Source organism: Lepisosteus oculatus, chromosome 7, assembly GCF_040954835.1.
Source record: "Lepisosteus oculatus isolate fLepOcu1 chromosome 7, fLepOcu1.hap2, whole genome shotgun sequence".
In the NCBI taxonomy this organism is placed as follows: Eukaryota; Metazoa; Chordata; class Actinopteri; order Semionotiformes; family Lepisosteidae; genus Lepisosteus; species Lepisosteus oculatus.
This window is the reverse complement of record NC_090702.1, coordinates 49,793,302-49,814,950: the sequence shown is the minus strand read 5'-3', so window position 1 is coordinate 49,814,950 and position 21,649 is coordinate 49,793,302. Positions and strand designations below refer to the sequence as shown.

The 21,649-nt window shown below is 41.6% G+C and overlaps 1 protein-coding gene across 7 annotated transcripts in view; it reads right to left on the bottom strand.

The window, feature by feature from the left end:
* Positions 1–13,704, bottom strand: part of aebp2 (AE binding protein 2) — a 73,080-nt gene extending 59,376 nt beyond the window's left edge. For 3 of the 7 annotated variants that reach the window (XM_015352055.2, XM_015352051.2, XM_015352053.2), the window contains exon 1: positions 12,999–13,703. In XM_015352055.2, coding sequence (XP_015207541.2) covers positions 12,999–13,585 — 587 coding nt within the window. In that variant the 5' untranslated portion in view covers positions 13,586–13,703. Of the gene's footprint in view, positions 1–12,998 lie in introns of all 7 variants that reach the window. The other 4 variants (XR_001478947.2, XM_015352057.2, XM_015352054.2 and 1 more) reach the window with 3 other exon arrangements.
* Between the last annotated feature and the right edge of the window lie 7,945 nt (positions 13,705–21,649).

The following is a 21,649-nucleotide window of genomic DNA, read 5'->3' as shown; positions in this document are numbered from 1 at the left end:
ACTAAAATGTCTTCTTTATTCACTTCATCTTTCTTTTTTACTGTTACCACAACGCCCCAAGCAGAAGAGGTACAGTTATTTCTAGCGCTAGGCGAACTAGTATGTGGTCTGCTGCTAGTGCCAGGTGCACCATGGGGCACTATTAAAAACAATCCCCAATTCCTTCTGCAGACTGATTTTTGACATTTTCGGTAAAGGATTCAAGCGATGTTTACATTTGACAAAAGACAGATTGACAAAGCTTAAAAACAGTTTTTTTACAAGATGCAGATCTGTGTTTTGTCCCACGGCATATTAAACTTTTTTACATCTTTAACGTTTAAGCCAATTGGGTCACTTGTGTTGTTTGAAATGAAACTACAAATACACACAATTGTTGTATAAAAAAGGGACAAAACAATTATAAGGGCACAAATTGTGTATACGTGTATTGCTATTAAAACATTTTAGTGCCAAAGATTATTTGGACAAATTATTAAACAATAAATATACTGGAGTAGAGTGTGTGCCTACTGGAAAGTAGCTCAATAAATTTTGGGTGCATGTTCTATTTTAAGTGCCAAAGATCATACAACATAGGATATTTATCATTAATTTTAGGTCATCTACATTTTTGTATTAATGCCATTGTGGTGATTTCTTTACTATGTGATCTGATTAAGAATAACCATAAAATACCTTATAAATTCACAAAAAATCCAACAGATGAAAACTGGAACCATCAGCTTTATTCAATATACACTTATAAATGTGCAACATTTATAAAAGGCTGCCCTCAAACAAGTCCAAGGAGCAGTGGTACTGAGTCGACCTCACACACTGACAGGTGAAACCACTAATATCACTGTGGCTCCAGTCCACTCCAGGTACAGGCACAGGACACAAGAGACTCAAGACGACCCCAAATGCAACACACTACCTGCTGGCAGTCAAACAGCACGAGACACAAAGCACAAACACAAACCATCTGTCCGTGGAAACTCTGGCTTATTTTCCTCTTCATGTAGTGGGCACCCTCTTGATAATAAAACAACCAATTTGGTTGCTTTTACCTCATGCCTACACTTATATTGGTATACTATAGTTCTGAGAAACTAGATTCTGCTTTTGACAAAGCAAGATACAATTTAAATTTCAATAAAAACAAATCTTTGCTTTTTTATATAAAAAATGTAATTTTGCAAAGCACTAGGAGACTGTGCTCCCTCACAATGCAAAGGCACTACCAGTATTGTGTATATCAGGTAACTGATTAATATAATTAATCAACAAAAAAAGCTGCTGTTACTTAAGGTAGATTGTATCAGGAAATATTTTTATTTGAGTCTAAGCGTATTCCCTAGACCTACACGGACAATAATGTTTAGACCATACAGTACCTAAAAAAAACTTTAATATGCATGTTTCCAAAACTGATATCCCAATTCTTAAAGACGGATTCACCTGATGAACATAAAAATGACAAATATGACTTAATTGCTTTGAAATAAAGCTGAACATAAATGTAACAGGTTCTGTAGATTTTAAGGAAACAAATCTCTTAAAAAAACTAATTAAAGTAGAAACAACGCTATAGAAACTAGCCACATGGGTGATTCTGCAAGGGTTTCATTTTATACAAACATATGGATCTGATGATAGTTTCAAATTCTGGTTTTGTGTTGTAATCCAATAAAAGAGGAATGTCCCATCCAGACAGACAGATTGAACATGGAACTGACAGTGTTTATAGAGTCCGTCTCCAAGGTGTAGGCAAAGATACAACTATTTAGGCTTTCAAAAGAATTAACAAGTAACAAGACTCACTCCTTGCCAGACTTTAAAAACAAGGAATTAATTGATAAAGGCACTGAAAGGGACAGATATGGGTGGCTTCAGGTTTGTCTAAGAGGCATTATTATGTGGCTAAACTTTATATTCTATGCTTATGGGAACTAACATGATTTGAATACACTGTGTGCTCACTGTCTAAGAGTCTGGGTCCCCATTTATATTGGACAATGTGGTTCATAGAAATGAATCAGGCTGATTCACACACACCCACAAGTATACTCATTTTATGTGAATGTGTATTTTGCATTATGTGTATTTTATGGTGATACTACCAAAAACATTTACTTGACTGACAGAATTAATATCTTTAATACAGAGTCTTATCATAAGCCAAAGCAAAGTTTCCTTATACTAACCTCATAACAGGCAGGACATCTGATAATGTTATGGTTAAAAATGTGTGTACAGCAGTCATCCAAGACTTCAAAGAACTTAAAAAGAAAGTTAGACCACTACCAAGACAACACCAAGGAAATGTGTATGAATCCTTGCAAATAAATGTCAATGATTACTGAACATATAATAATGAGGATTCAGTTTCCAAGTCATAGCTATAAAGAATTGTACCTAGAAAATGCAAAACACAACAAATATTTTAAGATAAATGTAATAAGCACTTTATTTTGATGCTTGTAATGTTATACAATGTTTTTACAGAAATTACTGTAAAACATTATTGACAGTTTCACTAATATTGGGATTGTAAGCAAATTTTGCTCAGTGACTAAGGGAGATATTACAACTGGTAAAACGTGGGCATTATGACAACCTGACTACCTCACACTCCACCTACTAAAAAAACCCACATGCACGCAGTTAAAGACTATATGCAACAAAGCAATAAATGGGCATTAACTCTTATGGATTCTAGAGCAGATAGACAGAAACAAATAGAAATCAGTAATGCACAGCAGCCAAATTAAAGAAATTAAAATAATGAAAACGTTGTTCCTGCAATAAAACCTATGTTTGTCAATGCTATCTGTGCAACAGATTTACATTTGGTGAGAACTAAGCTTCTGATTTTACAAGTTAACAAGGTGGTTTAATCGGAACCCATGAAAACTGTGCGAAATGCAGATGTGCATGCCACGATACTGATGAGTGACGACAGCCATGTACGAAATGTTTTCTCCTGTTGAAACTTAACATAATGACACTGGTTACAGGACCCTGTTTGCTGGCATTATTCAACTGGCAGCATGCAGCCCACTGAATCAGAATATTGCAGGTGCAAGCAAATCTAGGCAGATCACAGACGGGAATTTCAGAAAATGGTCATGCTCGAGTGGCACATCCATTATGCTTGGCCAGATTTGCGACAATACTCAGATTATACCACACCCAGCAGAACAATATGCTGCACACTGGGAAGGCCTAGGAATTGACCATGCTTGGAAATGCAGCTGATGAAAGAAATTGAAACATTACTGGGAATGACTGATACATTGTTCAGCCACCATCTTTCAGGACTATAGACAAGGTACACCGGCTATTGCGATTCCAGCTGTGTCCCATTTGACAGAGACGCAACCTCATGGTCACTGAGGGCCACTGCCCTGCCATAGTGAAAACTGAAAACACCGCAAAGTTCTCAAGCGTCGAGAAACAGAGCTCACTAAGCGGTCTGCTTCTATCCTAGAAGCCCAGTATGAGATACGCAAGTGTCTTACAATAGCACAGATAAAGCACAGACTTGCACGCACGTTCAAGAACAAATCAAGCCAGTTTGTGGATAACATTTTAAGCAAATGCTACCTGGATTTCAAATGGATGGTGAGAGAAAAAGACATTATGTGCAAAACAGACGCTAACATGCTGTAGAGTGATGGGTTGTTTGGCACGGATTCTTAATATATGTGGCACTTAAGCTTCTTGCACAACAATTTCCATTCAAGCCTTTTTATTGAAGTTTTACAAAGGGAACAATATGTGAATATAAACAAGTGGAAAAAAAAGTTTCCAAGTTATACATCCCCTATAATTGCTGACTCTACATCCTCTCCCACACACCTTAAACCACAGAAATAAATCACCTTAAAAAAATTAAATAGACAGATAAAGCAGAATCTTAGATAAAAACCAAAGAAAAGACAAGTGGAAAATAAGGGACAAGAAAGTAAATTAAAAGAACGAAAGAGGCAACAACAACAAGATGCTGATTTGTTCATCGGTGTGATGCTTCTTGCATGAAATTTCACCATGGTTTCAGTTTAATAAATCAAATCAAAATCAATCAATTGGAAAAGCTCTTGACGATAAGTTGATCTAAAAAAAACAGACAATCAGAAATGACAGGAAACACAAATATGTTCTAAGGTAAAATAAGATCTCAAATCCCTGAGAAGCCTAATTGATGTTAATCCTAGGTACATTAGAGTTTTACTGTACCTTTAGAAAACCATAAATTGCTGCCCTAATTCCTTTAGCCTGCAAGCAACGTGATTAAACATTTAGTTGCATATTTTTCTCTGCTTAAATGTTATTTTATGTTGGTAAATCAAAATGGACATGAATTGCGTTAGCCTGAAGTTGCACAGATCTTTTTCGAGTGCTCTGGGGGATCTGGAAGGTCAGTGTGCTCAGTGCAAAACACTAACTAGAGAGAACATTGCTTCTAGACATGGCTATAATTTTCAACACACCTGAAAAAGACATCAGAGCTGAAACATTTTCTTTTTACTTTTCGGGGTGAAATTTACATTTACTTCATCTTTTCCTTTTTAACATTGCTTCTTTTGAAAATTAGACGGTTAATGTACACACAAAAATGACCTTTTTGTTTTTTTACAAAGAAAGCTCAAAACGGTTAATATACAGTCAAGTACCTGCTTATATCAGTATTCTTCAGGCAAGCTTATATTAAAAGTGTAAGGGGTATGTCAATTCATCTAAAGCAATTTCTTTAATTAAAATCTAATTATGGATGTGTGGTCCACTAATTATTTTAATACAATAGGGTGGTCTTCCTGGCCTCATTTTAATTAGCTCAAACTCAGATCTCACTAGGCATTTTTCAGAAAGCACTGTTTTCCTTGCTTTCCAGTTCATTTATATTAATGAGCTTCTAGTCAATTTATAAAGAAGCTCCTTACAAAGTCACAGTACACCTTTAGATTGTTTTTGACTCACACACAAAAAACACCCCTCTCGCACTTTGAGGTGGCTCACATCCAAGAGCTTCACTTAAGGACAGGCTCCTTCTAGGGCACAACATTCATAGCAAACTAAGGAAAGCTACAAAACACCATCATTTTTAAGTAACTGTTTTTAAGCTTCTGCAGTAGTTCACAAGTTCAGTATTTCTGTGGGCGTACAGTTGGGTTTTCACAGAGGACACTGTGTGAGGGCTGTGCTACTCCCTGCCCCCGTGTCCTTTCTGCTCTAGTTTCTTACTAGCTTCGATGAAGATCTGACGCATGCCTCAGCGATGGGAGGAGAATGGTCGACCATATGGAAAGCATCACTTTATGCTGAATCACATACTCCTACAGTTCTACCACCTTCACCGTTCTGCTTCCACAGCTTACTCAGTTTATTATACCATTACTGTGACTCGAAATATTACCCATCATCACTGAATGCACATCAGAAGACGCCTATCAACAGAACACAATGCAATATCCACAAACAATGATGAAAAAACCTATCAATTTGGAGCAAGGAGAGTGTAGAATATACCATTTTAAACTGGTCTTTATAAATATTACGAAAATATGACCATTATAAAGGTGGATAATGAGAGGAGGCTTCTCTACACTCAAGCATTCAGTAGTTTAGAGGCTGAGTGAATTTCGTCCAGCCGTTTCTTAGAGACCAAGAATGTGTTCTCAACCACGTGGCTGGAAAGCCTGTTTCAGATACCTACATTTTTTATATTTGTATATCTGTAAACAAATACCTAAATGTATTCCCTTGCAGTTTCCAATTGTGAGCATATGTTCTTGTCTATACTCCCTCCCCTAAAAAGATGGCAAATGTTAACTAAACAATAACCAAGCAACTGCATGAAAGCACAACAGTGTTACACATTCTGAAAGGTGCACTGTCCTACCTTTGAGCTACTGAACACAGACATGTGCAAACTTGCGCCAAACTCGTAAGACAAACAGGACAGTCTTCTTTCCCGAGATTTTGCCTGTGCCCTTCCGCAGGGAAGGGTGTGAAAACGGCATCTCCAGAGCTTGTGGTATCCAACTGCTTCCAAGCCTTACTAGAGACCAACTCAGCCACTAACAGCCTGGAAGATACTGGTGGACTGAGGGGATCCAGTGACAGAGGAGAATTATTACTAGCCTGTTAGAAGTACTGGTGTGCAGGTTGCAGACCTCCCAGAGTAAGTGTGCAGACTCCTAGCCAGAGCTCAGCCTGTTAGCTTCACTCTATATAACCTTCGCAGGCAGTTCTACTAGTGACGCATGCAAGGCCAGGGAAGCAAGAGGAAATATGGAGTTTAACAAGTGCCTGAAGACTGGTGCAGAAAGGAGGGATTTAGGTTTATGGGGCACCAGAGGACTTTCTAGAAATGGAGGAACCGATACAAAAAGGATAGGCTACACCTGATGTACTGAGGAGGTGTATGTAGAATACCCGAGGAGCATTTACACAAGAGACCAATTCTGGTGGGATCAGAAAAGCCCTGGCAACAAGAAGAACTCACTCAAAATAAGTATCTCATGTGCTAGAAGCACAAGGAATACACTGCAAGAACCTGAGGCTGCTAAACAGGGCTAGGTAAGGATGACATGGAATAAAATCAAATTAATGGGTAAGGAACTGAACCAGGGCACTACAGACTGTTAATGGACAGGAAGGAGTAAGTCATCATAAGGAGTAGAACTTCTAATCTGTGGTATCTCCTTAATCTGTGGTATAGGATTAAACTGAGGAACCTAAATCTCTTCAATCTCAAACAAGAGAGACTGAGAGGAGATCTGATCCAAGTATACAAAATCCAAAGGAGTATAAAAGATTCCACCTAGGGGAATGTTTCACATTCAGCAGTATGACACGGTAGTGACCCCCTGTCCTAATATTTGTCATAGTAAACTGAGTTGTTCTTCATGTTTATACACGTTTAAGAAACGGTTGGATGAAAATCTAGGTTCATTTAACTAAAAAAAATAACCAAATCAATCAGTGTTTTGTAAAGCTTGAGCTGAGTTTTCCTTGTTTTGACTTCCGCACTGATTGCAATGTACCCAACTATTTTGTTTATTTTTTATCGCCTCCCTACATTGCATCAACCACAAGTACACAAAAGAATCTATGTAAACAGCAAAATGCCCTTCATGCAGAGCTTCCAGCAGGTCAGAATCATGTTTATTTTCTTATGTCCTGCATGAGATCACAGTACACTTATTAATGTTAAATTTAAGTTGCCACCTATCTGTCTAGATAACTCCCTTATTTGCAAACCTTGTTCAAACTTAATCAGATTAAATTAGAATCTAAACAGCTGATTTAGATCAGATTGTACAACAGGCCTTAAACATGTCCCTACAATACACCACTGCATACATCTGCCAAATTAGAGCTTATGGTCCTTAAGGTAATGCACCATTTCCTGTTTGTTAACTAGTGCAGAAATCCATGTAGATACACTATCTTGGATTTCTAGAATTTTAATTTAAGAATTAACCTTTCAAAATGGTCTTTACCAAAAGTGAATAGGGACCTTATCAAAAGTGTTCTGGGAATTAAATATATCAATGTGTCAGTGCTGTCAATTACATTGTCCAACAATCGTCCTGTTCTGAATCTGTGATTGCTGTCTCCTAAAATGCGAGTACTTTGTAAGTATGCCTGTATTTTAAATCTCTGCATCATTTCCATTACTCTAGCAACAGTAAAAGAGCCACTGGTCTATAGTTTCCTGGCTCAGTTTTTGCCCCCTTAATTGACCAATGTTACATTTGCAATTTTCCAATCTGTTCATTCTGCTCTCATCCAATAGTTGGTTCATGTACCTTCAATTTGCTACTGGGAAACACATGAAAGCCAGTGTACAAGCTACATGTACACCTGGTCCTGTCCAGCTTTTTTTATGTATGTACCAGTTCAAGTGTCTAGTGAACAGTGTTAATACTTTGATGGGTATTATAAAAACTAAGTCTTATATTAAACTAGAGCTGAAGTCTTTAACTCTGGTCCTGGAGAGCACCAATTCTGTAGGAGTTGAACCTATCAATCATCACTCTCTAAGGATTCAGAACAATCTTACTGTGATCACTTAAACAGGCTTTTTGCTTGTTAAAATAATTTAAAGATCATCTGGAACAAGGACCACAATCCCTTGGTCCCCGAAAGACCAGGCTTTGCTTCATAGGACAAATTTATTGCTGATGTGATCAATTACTGACAAGTGAAAAGCAGGTAATCCAAGGCGACTTATAAGTTTAACTCGATTAGGGATCTCTAGGACTGAGTCCACGTGGCTCATCTAAGAAGAAGAAAATCCTACCACACAGTATAAGGAGAGTCAAACCCAGCACAACTTGTCACTGGCTATGAGCCTTCAACAACAGCTGGAATGAAATGCAATGAAAGATGTTGCATTCTGAGTATCTGGGGTATGTGGGATGTGTGCGAATGCACAGGAAGTCTCTGCAAATCATTTAAAAAGCCGCCTTGCACTGTGCCGTGTACTCCATTTAACCTCCCATGCAACCCTTTAAAATTCCACAGGTTTCATAACATTAAAAACACTTTCACCCTTTAACAGATTTAAAGCTACAAGAAAGAACCTACATCAACTGCCACTTTATATGCTACATATGAGATCATGAATTACCAAGACTCCTGAGCTGGTACCAAGAGCTTTGTTAAGATCTTCTGTGATGTTGAGTAATTATCAGAAAAATGATTTCCACATGGGCTAGCGGCTAACAGGAAAATCATGCTTTGGGGAGTTTCCTTTATGAGCCACTCAATTCCATTTATATAGACTATAGATGATGTACATTCGGCTTTTCAAGCCACTTTGGCAAATATCCTCATCTTATTCAGCAACAAAAAAATATACTTCCCAATTAATTGTCATTTTCAAACAAAGACAGATATAATAACAAGAAATGCTCGTGATCTTACTTTTATTGTTTTTGACATCTTTCACTATGTAGTTTTCCATAATGTCATTTCTTATTTTATTTTAGAACACAAGAGAGGTTACAAATTAGAGGAAGATATTCACCCCATTTTTTCTATGTTGGCAGCAAAGGATCTCATCCAGCCATTTCTTGAAAGAAACTGGGACACCATCTTCAAACATGCGGCTGGGTAGCTTATTTTACACACCCAACCTTTTGAGCACAGAAGTGCTTCCTGGTGTCAGTTTTAAATGTACTTCCCTATAAAAACAAATGATTTAAATAGTGAAGAGAATTTCACTGAATTTAACCTGAGAATTTCTCATAAGTTTAACCTGCTTAATTTGTGCATTTTTAATAATAATAATAATAATTGCTTACACTTATATAGCGCTTTTCTGGACACTCCACTCAAAGCGCTTTACAGGTAATGGGGACTCCCCTCCACCACCACCAATGTGCAGCCCCACCTGGATGATGCGACAGCAGCCATAGTGCGCCAGAACGCTCCCCACACATCAGCTCTCAGTGGGGAGGAGAGCAGAGTGATGTAGCCAATTCATAGAGGGGGATTATTAGGAGGCCATGATTAGTAAGGGCCAATTGGAAATTTTGGCCAGGACACCGGGGTTACACCCCTACTCTTTTTTTTGCACTTTGCTACACTGTAAGAACTTGGAACAAAGTACATAGAGAAGGAGAAATAAAGCATGAGATGCTTAGGTTAGAACACATGTTTCCATGTATAATTTTGTCTCTTTCTGCCTTTCAGTGTTATTCAGGAACGGCAACAGAGTTAACTAAGAATCTTACAATCTAAATATATGCAAAGATGAGTTTGATTTAGTTATCTTTCAATAAGTATTTTAAAAGGTGTAAAAACAATTACCAAACTTTTCTAAAATTAGACCTTAGAATCTAAGATCATCCCAGGGAGTCATGTATGTGTGTATCACTTATTTTGCTTCAAGGGGGTAGGCAAACAAGTTCAAATATATCTGTGAGTTGAAACAGCCGTCAATTGCAAGTGAAAACATTCTTTAAAATACACATCCTTGAGGACACACGGTCAGAAAACACTTGTAAAACAATCTAACCATGAGACTGGTCTGTGAGATTTCGATTGACTAAACTACCACCTATCCCACTTGTTATATGACTGCAGGAAAGCGTTTAAAGGAATGTTCACTTCAAAGAGAGTTGGCAAAATTTTGGCCTTAGCATTTCACAACCGACCTAGAAATGATTGATGAAGATAACACAGGCAGAAGGCTTCCAGTCACACCTATAACACAAAGTCTTCCAACAGCATTTTCTCCTTTCCGATTTCATTTTTTTTTTTACTCTTGGCAGCAAGCAATTCCTTCAGAGATATCACTTCGTAAACAGCTGTGATTTGGAAACTGGAAAGAATGCGATTGGACCGCTAAAACATATTTTTCTCACCCTTTTGCCCAGTAAAATTTAATCAAATCACTCCCCTAATAACTGCACAGCATGTCTTTTCTGTGTTTTCTATAAAGTACTGTTTTCAACCGCAACCCAGACCTGTAGGTTAAGTCGCTATTGATAAAGAAAAACGAGGGGACTTTTTTTTACTGCCTACTGACTTGACTAAGGACACTGCGGAGCTTTTAAGCACTGTGGAAACCAAAAAGGGGAAGTAATGAGTCAAATTGGTTATTTTGTAACCTAATTAGCTAATGGGTTAAAAACACTTAAAAAAATAAATGTGCATACAAATAGCTAGGAAAAAGGAACAGGTGTTAAGGAATAAAATTGTAATGGAATTGACGTTCTCATTAAGCAAAACACAAAACAGGTTCTTAAATCGACCAAAGTTGTAACAATGTCAACAGGAGAGCAACAACAGTTGCAATGCGTTTTTAATCCGCCTTTTAATGTTTCATTTCTTACGACATTTGGAGGAGCTCTTAAATGCAAATCCTTTAATGATCCCAATCGCATAATGAAGACAGACCAATGCTTGTCCTTTTTACACGACGTGCTCACACTGTCTTCATTTCGTTGTTGTTGTTTTTTTGTTTATGATAATGACAGTGGGAACAAAAGCCTACTTGCAAGGGGGGGAATTGAAGTTTTTGCCATCTGGAAAATGAGAAGTGGAAAGAAGGGATATGCGTTCATATTCCTGCTATGACCGTAACTCATGGATGAAATTTCCTCAAGAACGGACACCACAGAGAGGGCTAAGCAAATGGGCCGAGTCCGCTGTATTACACTAGTCTGAATTGCGAAGACTGTGCTATTTCAGTGAAGTACGACGTTAAACCACGTAAAATAAAGTATTTTTCACCACTTTGGCGACACACTACGTTCCAGCAATTACATTTGTTTGGCTAGTCATAAAATGGAGAATTACTATACAAACTATGGTGTTAGGGAGAGCAAGTTACAACTAAATAAATGGGCAACATTTGGGGGAAAAAAATCTCTTTTCTGGACTGAAACCCCATCTCCCCTCTCTCTTTCCTGAGCAAGAACGTATGTGCCAACAGACAACAAAAGCTCAGCGATTTTTTTAAGCTTTTTATTATAATTTAAAAAAAACTCCAACCGAACCTTCTCTATACTTAGATATTTAGCGACTTTCTTGGTGTACGTATGCGCCCATAAAGACTAGAAACGACGCGTGTACGTTTTTAAAAAAAACGTGTACAACAATATTAAAACGCTACCAAAATATTCTTTAAATGTGAACGATTCACGTTGCTAATCTTACACGGGGCGTACGGGTTTAAAGCTTTTTGAACTCCACACGACCTCAACTCGGTGCGAGATAATCTTGGTCCTGAAATATCTTGTGCATTTTACTGGATAAAGTTACATTTGCTCCGCGGGAAAGGGAAGCCTAAATTCGGACTTCAGGTCCTATCACACTGCGTTTCATTTTTATTTTGTCCACGATGCTTTAAATCAAAACGTGTCGTTCGCCTTTTTTTTTTTTAAATAGCCTAACCTGGTCCGAGTTTTTCCCCCAATACTGTGGTTTTTTTTTTTCCACCCCAGACCACCACCTGTTCGGGTTTTTTTTCCCGAACCGAATCCGGAGGCCAAGGTCGTCTAAGCACCTTCGCTCATCCTCCACGGCCCTTGTTCACCTTTTCCCGGGCCACGTTAACGACCAAGGCTCCCGATGGTACCGACAACAACAAACCACGGCGGCTATCTGTCGAGATCACGACCACGGCAAGCGAGGCGCGGTGATCGTTTGCAAACTTGAGATGGCACCCATACCCCCCGACACGGCAAGCATGCGGCCACTGAAACGGGGCAGAAACTCGGATGGCGAGCTGGCTGCGTCTTTCACCATCCTTACCCACGGGTGCCGATCAACTGGATCATTGATAACTCGGTGCTGGGGGGGGGGGGGGGGGTTCAGTTTTTTTTTTCCTCCTTCAATTGTAAGCCTCTCGCATCGTCATCAGCCCCAGTGACCACCGTCCGTCCATATTGCACCCGACCCCATTCACATTCACGTCAGCTACACGTGTGCTTTCACTGTGGGGGCAAACTGACCCCCTCCAGAAAGACATACAGAACAGATTTTAATTTTAAATCCCCTTTCGCACGCAGGGAGGTTGTGCGAGGGTTTAAAACGTCCCCCCCGTTGTTTTAAGACGTCATGCCCCCCCCCATCCGAAACCGAGCGCGACGCTCAATCCGCAGGAGGAGGAGAGAAAAAAAAATTGAACTGGACAAACTCGCACAGAAAACGGGCGAAAAGCGACCCACGGGTGGCGTCATTACGGGTACAAAACACGCACACGAGAACGAGCCAAAAAGCCCATCAGAGGGCGATGGTACCGTGCACCCTCCTGCTTATAAATCAGCAACTAAAAAAAAAGGGCTCTTATGCGCAAAACTAAAGCGCCGGTCGGGGGCAGGACCTGTGATTTTGTGTTTTAACTCAATTTCCACAAGTTGGAGAGACTTCATGCCCCCGCCGATGCCATCGAGCCGGCGAAGGGAGGGCAGATCACCTAACTGTAGCGGGCTCGCCTTTCCTGTTGAATTTGTGGGGTGTGTTCCCCTCCCCCGTGAAGTTTCACCGACCTGTCTTCCGAGTCCATGCGGCTCAGCGGCTCCCCGTCCGACGATGACATCTCCACGCTGGCCCTCCGCTTCTTGGCGGCCCCGTGTTCGCTCTCCCCGCTGCCGTTTTTCTCCGGGGCATCCTCGCCTTTGCTCTTGTTGCAGTCGCTGGAGCCGGACTCGCTCTCCTCCCTTTGTCCGGGCTTCAGCTCCTTCTCCGCGCCGTCCCCGGGGTCGCTGCTGCTCGCCGGGCTCCGCTGCTCCGAGCTCTCCTCGCCCGCGGCGCTCTCGCAGCTCATCTCCTCATCCTCCTCCTCGTCTTCCTCCTCGTCCCCGGGCGCCCCTGATGCTTCGGCTGCCCTGGCTGCAGACGAGGGTTTCACGTCCACACCTCCTCCTTCTCCTTCTTCTTCTTCGTCGTCGTCGTCTTCCCTGTCCCGGTTGCCGTTCGTTTCTTCCATTTTCACCGCCTGCCCGTCACCCGGCTCTTGTCCCGGCAGCGGCAGGCCTCGCATCTGGTCCTCGGTCTCTCCTGTCGGCGGCGCCCCGTTCTCGTTGCTAGGTGATGGGGAATCTTGCTCGGCGCTATCGGTGGAAGCGGCAGCCATCTTTGCGAGAAATGTCTGTTTTTTTTCCCCCCCCTGCGTCTGTCTCTGCTATTCACACACACACATAACAGAGAGTGCAGTAGATCCACAGGAGGTTGAAACAGGGACGGTGGAGGAGGAGGTGGTCAGTGACGTCATGACACATGTTCACGTTCATTCAAAACGCCAACACGTGCTCTGGAAAGTACTACAAGCTTCGTTTTGCACCAAGGGTGCGTAGACATCTGGACCTTGCACAGGTTGTAGGCACGCTTTTCGTTTCTTTAAAACTCTTTTGGGCGTTATGCGTTTGAAAGGTTATTCCAAAACAGAAAAGGCCACTACTTATATGGTTATTTTAGTGATTGCAGAAGAGCTTGATTGTACCAGTGCTTTCATTTTAACAGAGCTATGACTAATCTTCCAATTAATGCTTTTAGGCTTTTAGGAACCTGTGCTTTTTTTTTTTGACTGCTGTCTACTTAACATTATTGAGAAAGTAAAAGAAGCCCTGAAAAAAAGCAAACTACCTTATTCATTTAAAGTTTTCAACTGAGACTAGATTAGATGTTTTTATTTTAAAATGTGTTTTCTTTGGATGATTCCGTTCTTCTCACCGATAGTTGTGTTTGTGTATAAGAGTTTGCTTTTGATGTAAAAAACATAATCAAACGGTAATTAATCAAAACAACTTATTCCCCAGTTTAAAATGTTACAGCTTTTCAGGGTGATTTTCTTAAGTGTCTTCTACCTACTTTTCAAACTTAAGTATATTATTTTTTTAAGATGTTAACCGCGTTTGGTTGAAAAGGTCAGTAACAATGTTGAATTTTGTGGTGTAACATTTGCCTGTTAGAACATCCAGCAATGACTGAGTGTCAATTCAGAATCGGCAAAGACTATTTACTGTACCTGAACAGCAGTGCATTGTGGTACTTTGAGTCATAGTTCTTTCAGTATCCCACAGTGACTTCCAACACGGAGCATCAGGAGGATCAGTGCTCATGGCATGAGCAAAAGTACCTTTCTTATTAAGTCTTCAATTAACGGTATGGGTTCCTGTGGTTTTAAGTCTAACCCAGAAACACAGGGTTTAAAGCAGAACAAACTCTAGGCTGGATGTCATTCAATCTCAAGGCATTCCTACACTCCCCAGCAAAACATGAGAAGTGCTCCTCAGTGCCCCCTCCTGATAATGTTACAGGGGAGCATGACAGTGGCCAGGAAGAGCCTCCTGCTCTTGCAGAAATGTCCAGTGTCCCCATGGCAGCAGCTAAGTGCATGTCACACAACAGAACTCGAAACGACTTCTAGTCGGAGAGCAAGTCAAATTTAACGACTGCAGTTGCTAAATCTCACTGCCTTTGCTGTCCTAGAGGGTGTCAAACTATACGACTAGGAATCGCAGGGTGTGACTAATTACACGATTCCCTCATGACTTTTCGTCGCGGTTCCAAATCTCGCACTGCGCTGTGAAAGTACCACGGGGCTGCCTCGTTTTGGTAGCCAATCAACGTGGAGCACACCGGAATAAGAGGAGGAGCACCGCACGAAAGCTAAGAACAAACACGAAATATCAAACAGACATCTGTGCTGGCTCCAGAGTTCGACGAGCCTCTCCTCCATTTGCACAGTCCAAAACACTCGCTTTCCTTCTTTCCTTGCAGCTGCATAATTCTTCACTGTTTGTGGGCGTTGTCTGCATTGTACTTCTGGTTGAGCACTCATTGGCTGTGACTGTCACAGACACAAGAGCCCGCCCCTACTTGTGACTTGCAACTGGCTACGAGAAAAACAAACCTGTTTGATATCGTAGGAGTCGCGGAGTGTCGTAGGGGCTATAACTGAGTCGCTTGGGGTGTCACACTACATACCTGACGGAAACGGGCATGCACTGCGACTCTCTCCAACTCGCTGTGATTTTCTTACGATCATGTAAATGAAGGCTACGACTGAAAATCCTAGTAAAAGTCGTGTAGTGTGATGTAGCCAACCCAAAGTGCCTCGGGTTCAGTTTCATGGACTACCGGCAACAGCATTTCCTCAGCACTCGCAGGATGACCAGTGGGCAGTGCCTCTCCTTGCGTCTGCAGGTAGTGATGACGATGTGTCACAGGGTGCGACGAGTCTCTCTACTTGAGAGAGCCCAGCTCGCGTCACAGCCCCTCTGTGTTCAACGCTAAGCCCAGGACAGGGGTGCTGACAGTGGCGGCTGGCCCCAACAACTCCTTCTGGGCTTCTGCCTGCTCTCAGGACCCATGTGCAGGACCTTCCAAGTTCAGGTGCTGAACTCCAGAGCGATGCTCCGCTTCAAAGTCATGAAGTCAAGACTGGACCACCTGTCCTTCAGGCTTCTGGAAGCTGAAGCCTCATCTGGTTTGGCAGATGCTCTGGTCCCTGGGGAGGCAAGTCCAGCTGAAGCCCTGGATGAGGGCATAGAGTGGTCTTCTCACATCAGACTCGACTTCCCAGCTTGTGCTGAGGAGACCTCCTCAGCCTTCCTCTTCTGCGAGGCTCCTGAGGTGCTGCTGGGGCCATGTTCAAGCTATAGAGTTAGTGTGCTCCCCTGTCTGTCTGCTCCAGGGGTACCCATTCCTGATCTTGGAAGCCAACACACCTACATGTTTTCATTCTATTCAATCTCTTTACTTTATTCAAGCCTTAGTTGATCTATTGATGTGCTTGTTTGGAACGTTTGCAAACGTTTGAGTGGCTTGTGAAATGCAGAAGTTAAAGCAAAACAGTTTGAGTGAATCATATTATTAAATCAATAAAGGGTTCAACTATGTAACTGAGGACTTGGCAGAAACAAAATCCAGGTGTGTAGACCTCCCAGGATCAGTTCTGGGAACTGCTGGTCTGCACTACCAGTATGTGAAATTGGTGGTCATCTGCTTCTGGGAGGGCTGGCAGCTGAACCTCCGGTTGTTCCTGAGCCCATCATGAATGGCAGTTGTCCTTCACCTCAGTCCAATGTCTGCCCAGCATCTGCATTCTCCTCTCTCCCCTATAGGCAGAGTCCGTGGATTTATCATTGACAAGGCAGAAACAACATAAATGAGTGTCTTGCATTGCAGGCCCCCAAAGATGCACTGGAAATCTATACAGTGTAAATCTAGACAGTGCAGGCTATTTTCCTCACTGCCTTACGCCACCTATAATATTTCTACAGTCTTTCAGCTGTGGGATTGGCTGGGATGTTAAGCCGACCAGCCCTCGCCTCAGGTGCCCTGTTCGCGCTCTCCTGCGTCTACTTGGCAGGGTGGCAAAACTGCCACTGGAGACGGCCATTCTGTCCACTCCTCCAGCATCTGCTCCCCAGACTGTCTTGTGATTGCCTCATGGCATGGCCTTGCTGTCTGCTGCTTCCTGTGTCTCAGCTGACCAGAACTCGGGGGGAGTGCTTTGTTCGGCCTGTTCTGAAACGATGACCCAGACTTGAACAGCATACGCTTCACCCAGACTGGTGATCTCAGAAAGGGCGACTTGCTGACGAAATCCAACCAGTCCCAGTCCCCCGAGGAATGCGCCAAACACCGGCACCTCGTTTCTGCCTCCGTTCCGGGATCACTCTGCTTCAACAAGTGCTGCAGGTTTGCTACAAGGGATCTCAGGCTCCACACCTCCAGCCTCCTCCACCCGGCCGGCCTCTGGCAATATTTTCTCAAGAGGTGCTCAAGTGTGGCGAGTAGAAGCTGATAACAGAAGGCCTGTTCTCTGTCTAGATCCACAAGGATCTGCTGTGCCCGGCCCTGTCATGCTGACAGTGCCTCGGCTCGAGGATCATTGCCGGGCTGGGGTCCCTCGCTGCCTCCTCCTCTATCTTCCTGGGCACTGGAGGCTGTCGTCCACAGTGCCCCGGCACTTCTCTGTGCCAGACAGGAGAAAAAGCCGCATCATTCCTCCCACTTCTCTGGTGCCGATGTAGTACTCCTCCCTGCTGTTTGCAAAGGCTTGATGCTCACTCTGCAGCTCTGCCTTGTTGCAGTTCTCACCACACCCTCCTAGGGTGCCGAGACCACCACCCCCCCTCCCCCAAATACCGATGACCCCTGTGAGGAGCCACCTCCCACACACACTGCCCTTAGCTGCTTTGCATGCTGGTACACATGCATATTTAAGAAGAACCCATACACACAGGACAAGCACCACAGTGCTAACAGATCAATAACTTGAAGTGTTTGCCACAGTTCCTGGCAGGCCCTTATGCAAACATGCTGTGGAGCTCCAGGGCATCACAGCTCCACAGCTCTATCTCTTGGCACACGGCCAATACAATATACTGTAATTCGACATGAGGGAGGGGTATCAGGGCGACACACACTGATATCCTCTGTTCCGAAGTGCTGTTTCTTGAGTAAACCTTTTTAATTGCCACATGGTCAGAGCACATCAACATCTGTGCCATAAATTTCATGACTAGGTTCAGATATGCTTCCCTGATTTAGAAAATTGTTTTATGATTGAACTGATGAATGTATGTGTCAGAATTATTTGTTTCCTACATCCTAAAAAGTAAGATGAAATCTGTACTGCACAAGAATATGTAAAAATCCAATGTGTCGTGGAGTTGTAAGATTTTTCTCTTCAGCTACCCTGGGGTAGAGGAAAGTGGAGTTCAAAGAAATATAATTGAACTCTCTTCTGCTGGTCCCTGCTGACTGATTTTCATTGGCATGAAAACCAATCTGCAATTTTCGTCTAAGAGCTGGTGCTTAACAGAAATAAAAGGCTTATTAAAAAGGGACAAGTTCCTGGCTTAGCTGGTCTGAGCCCCAGTCTGTAAGACTGGGTAAGAAATCAGTCTTCAGCTCTCACCACTAGGAGGTGCAGTGATTCTTCTCAGAACCTTGGTCTGGCTCTGTTATTTATTTTAATGGTGGGGATATAAAGGCAGTGCCTGTTCTAAAAACACACTGCTTGCTGTCTCCTCTCAGCTTTAAAGCTGGGTTTCAGTGATTTTTCCACTCTGTTGCCGTGGAAGAAAAAGGCTCTCATTAGACAGCTACTTCAGAAAGATCTTGTTCTTTCATGAGAAACAGTAGCCCCTGTACTGTCACTGCAGTCCAACGTAGTAGTAAAATCTGTTTTTTTTCTACCCTAAATAAATGATGTAATATATATATGTGTGGACAAGAAAATAGTTATTAATTTAAAAGAAAAGTCAGGTAGAAGTGTATGGGCTTTTTTTCACAGGCAATAGTAGTAGTTACAGCTGATTGCAGGAATTCATGCTCAGCCATGAATTCTCGACAACCTCATTTTTAAAATTAAATGGATATACATTAAAATACATTACTGGTACAGTTCATGACAAATATAGTCTCCCTTTTGGGAATTGTGAAGGTGTTGACTCATTTTGAAGGATAAATCCTGCCTCCTTCCTATTCCTGGTGACCAGCCTGAATGCTGGATATACTATAAGAAGAAAGGAAAGATGTGAAATAAAACAGTTATTGTTCAGTTACATTAGATAAACAGGCAGCGTGAATCCAAGATAAGTCATTGTTATCTAAGAGGATTCTGGGGCATAGTCCACACGGATGTAGAAAAGGAAGATTTTGTTAAATCCGTGAAGCACTCCTTGAATGGGCGACAGTAATGGAATCAGACAGACCAAATGATATTTTATATTTAGATATGCAAAAGGTTAATCACAGCCATTCATTGCAAGATTGACTGTTTTCTGTAGCTAACCTAACATTCATCCATTGAGAGAAATGCTGCCTTTGTGAGATTGAGCTTCTAAATGTGCAAAACAAAGGTCATTCAGATCTATGCAAGATGAGCATCACATGCCGAGTATGAAACGGGAGCTGAAAACACATGATACAGATACTGAGAGCATAACAATAATAATTTGGCTATTTAACACTGTAGGAATGAGAAAAACAGTTCATAAAATGTTGCGGTATTGACAATAGTAGGGAAATGTTATTTGGAGCCTTTAAAATAATGTTTGGTGCAGTATATTAAAGGTGTACATGCCAGATGGAAACCTAGCAACAACAACCATTAATTATTTTGCTGTCATGATCTTGTGAATATGATCAGAAGAGTACTTGCATTTTTTGTTTGTTTGTTTTTAATAGAGGGCTTGCTTTTTCAGAGGAACGTGCAGTGGTAAATGGTATTTATTTGACAGCACTGCTGAAGAGTTTGGTTAGGTACTGGAATAGCACAGTGCAGATACAGTAAATGACGGCAAGTGATGTAATTAAGTGTGAGGTCTGTGTGGCAGTGGGAGTGGGAGACTCCCCTGAAGTGCTGCTACATTGCGTGGGCAGAGGAGAGGAGTCAGAGAAAGAGGTGAGGTTGCAGATAAGTGTGTGAGAGAAAAGGATGCATCTAAATAGAAGGCTATTACACTGCTGGTAATTAGGCAGGCTGTGCTGTGTGCCTACGCAAAGTGCAGTTTTCAAATCAGGATCTGCATGGCATGCTTGGGTGTCAGAAAGGCTTAAACATCACAGTGCCCACCCCTGGCAGCTACTAGACAATATTTTATCTGTGGGGAAGAAGGAGTTTGTGATGTTACAAACCTGACACATAAAGAGAACAGGATCCCACGCACTTTACCTTCAAACTTCTTAAGAGGCTTTTTAATATCAGGAACCTCTTCCCTTTTCCCCCTCACAAATTCCTGTGTTCTTTTCTTATGTCACGTTTTCTACTCAGTATATTGATATCCTTCATATGCAGCACATTACACAAGCTGGCTGTAATTTGCCTGTTCTGTGTGGTATCTTTGTAGGCTCTGCTGTCTTTTACCCATCATTATGATGACACTAAGGTCACGGGGGCTACCTAGAATTGTGTAAAAACATAGGTCCCAGAATTCTGTATTTCTTCCCATCAAGAATTTGTACCATTCACAAGGAACACCTTTGATCCTTGTTAACAAAGTGGTCTTTATTTTATTTACATTTACAGTAATATGGCATTTAAAAAAATAAGAATCCAAATTTGGAGACATATCTACTGAAGGCTTTTTCAGTGGCCAGTTTCCTGGCTGTAACGTGGGTGCTTGTGATTTACAGCGCATTAGACCTCAGTGTAACCACAGTGACAAAGTCTGCTAGCGAGCTGTGAAATTCAAAGTGGCATTTCAACAAATGTTACAACTCCTTCCAATGTACAATCTGTGGCGTTCCCAGTACACTTCAAAGCCAATCCCTCATTTAAAGGGCTGAAATGTATTTAGTATAACGGCACAGCATTCAAGTTTCCAAAGCATGTTATGATTACATCATACTGTAGTTCTTTGAGTTCAGAAAGCTGCATGCAATGCTTTGATGTTCAGTTAGATTAAAAGAAAATGTGACTTCCAACACTGTGCAGAGGCATGCCTGTTGAAATATAACTATTTTCAGACAACAGTGCAGTATGAGGAAGAATACTTTTATTTGCCAGCACTATGAAAAACCAAGTGCTAGTATCAACATTTTGCAATATTAGTTCCAGTGTTAGATGTCATTAAATATGCTTAGCCAAAGCTAAAACTGCTGGTCAGTTCTCATTGTAATCTTGATATGAACAAATGACATACTGTACCAGTTTTGATTTGTCACTTTAACTAGGCAATGCAAACATTAAAGCACCATTTAAATATATTAAATATTTTTAATTTCTAGCAAAGTTAACTTCACTTCAGGGGCACAGCACTAACATGATGTACAAGCAGTTCAGTTTTTTTAGTTTTGAAAATGGTTTGAATTTAAATGTCTTGGCTGAGTAACGCACGAGAAACCATGAACTGTGCTGCCGATACCAAATTGAAGACTAACTACAATATCAACCTTGCTTATTAAGTGAATGCAAGCACAGTACTGTAGTAAAAAGCATAAAATTCCTTCAAATTAATACTCAGAATCAAGATCAGTTCAGTGACCAGGATAAGAATTGTCTCCTTGTGGCTCACAGGCTGCTCCCTCAGGAGAACAGTGGTGAGACCGTCTCACACCCTGGTCTTGAATTCAACTGGTCATTGCTACACTTGCTAAGATGATAATATACTGCAGAGTTGCTGCATTGTTTGCATTCCCCAATAATACGGGTTGTCAGGAAGTAAATAATTTGTTACTC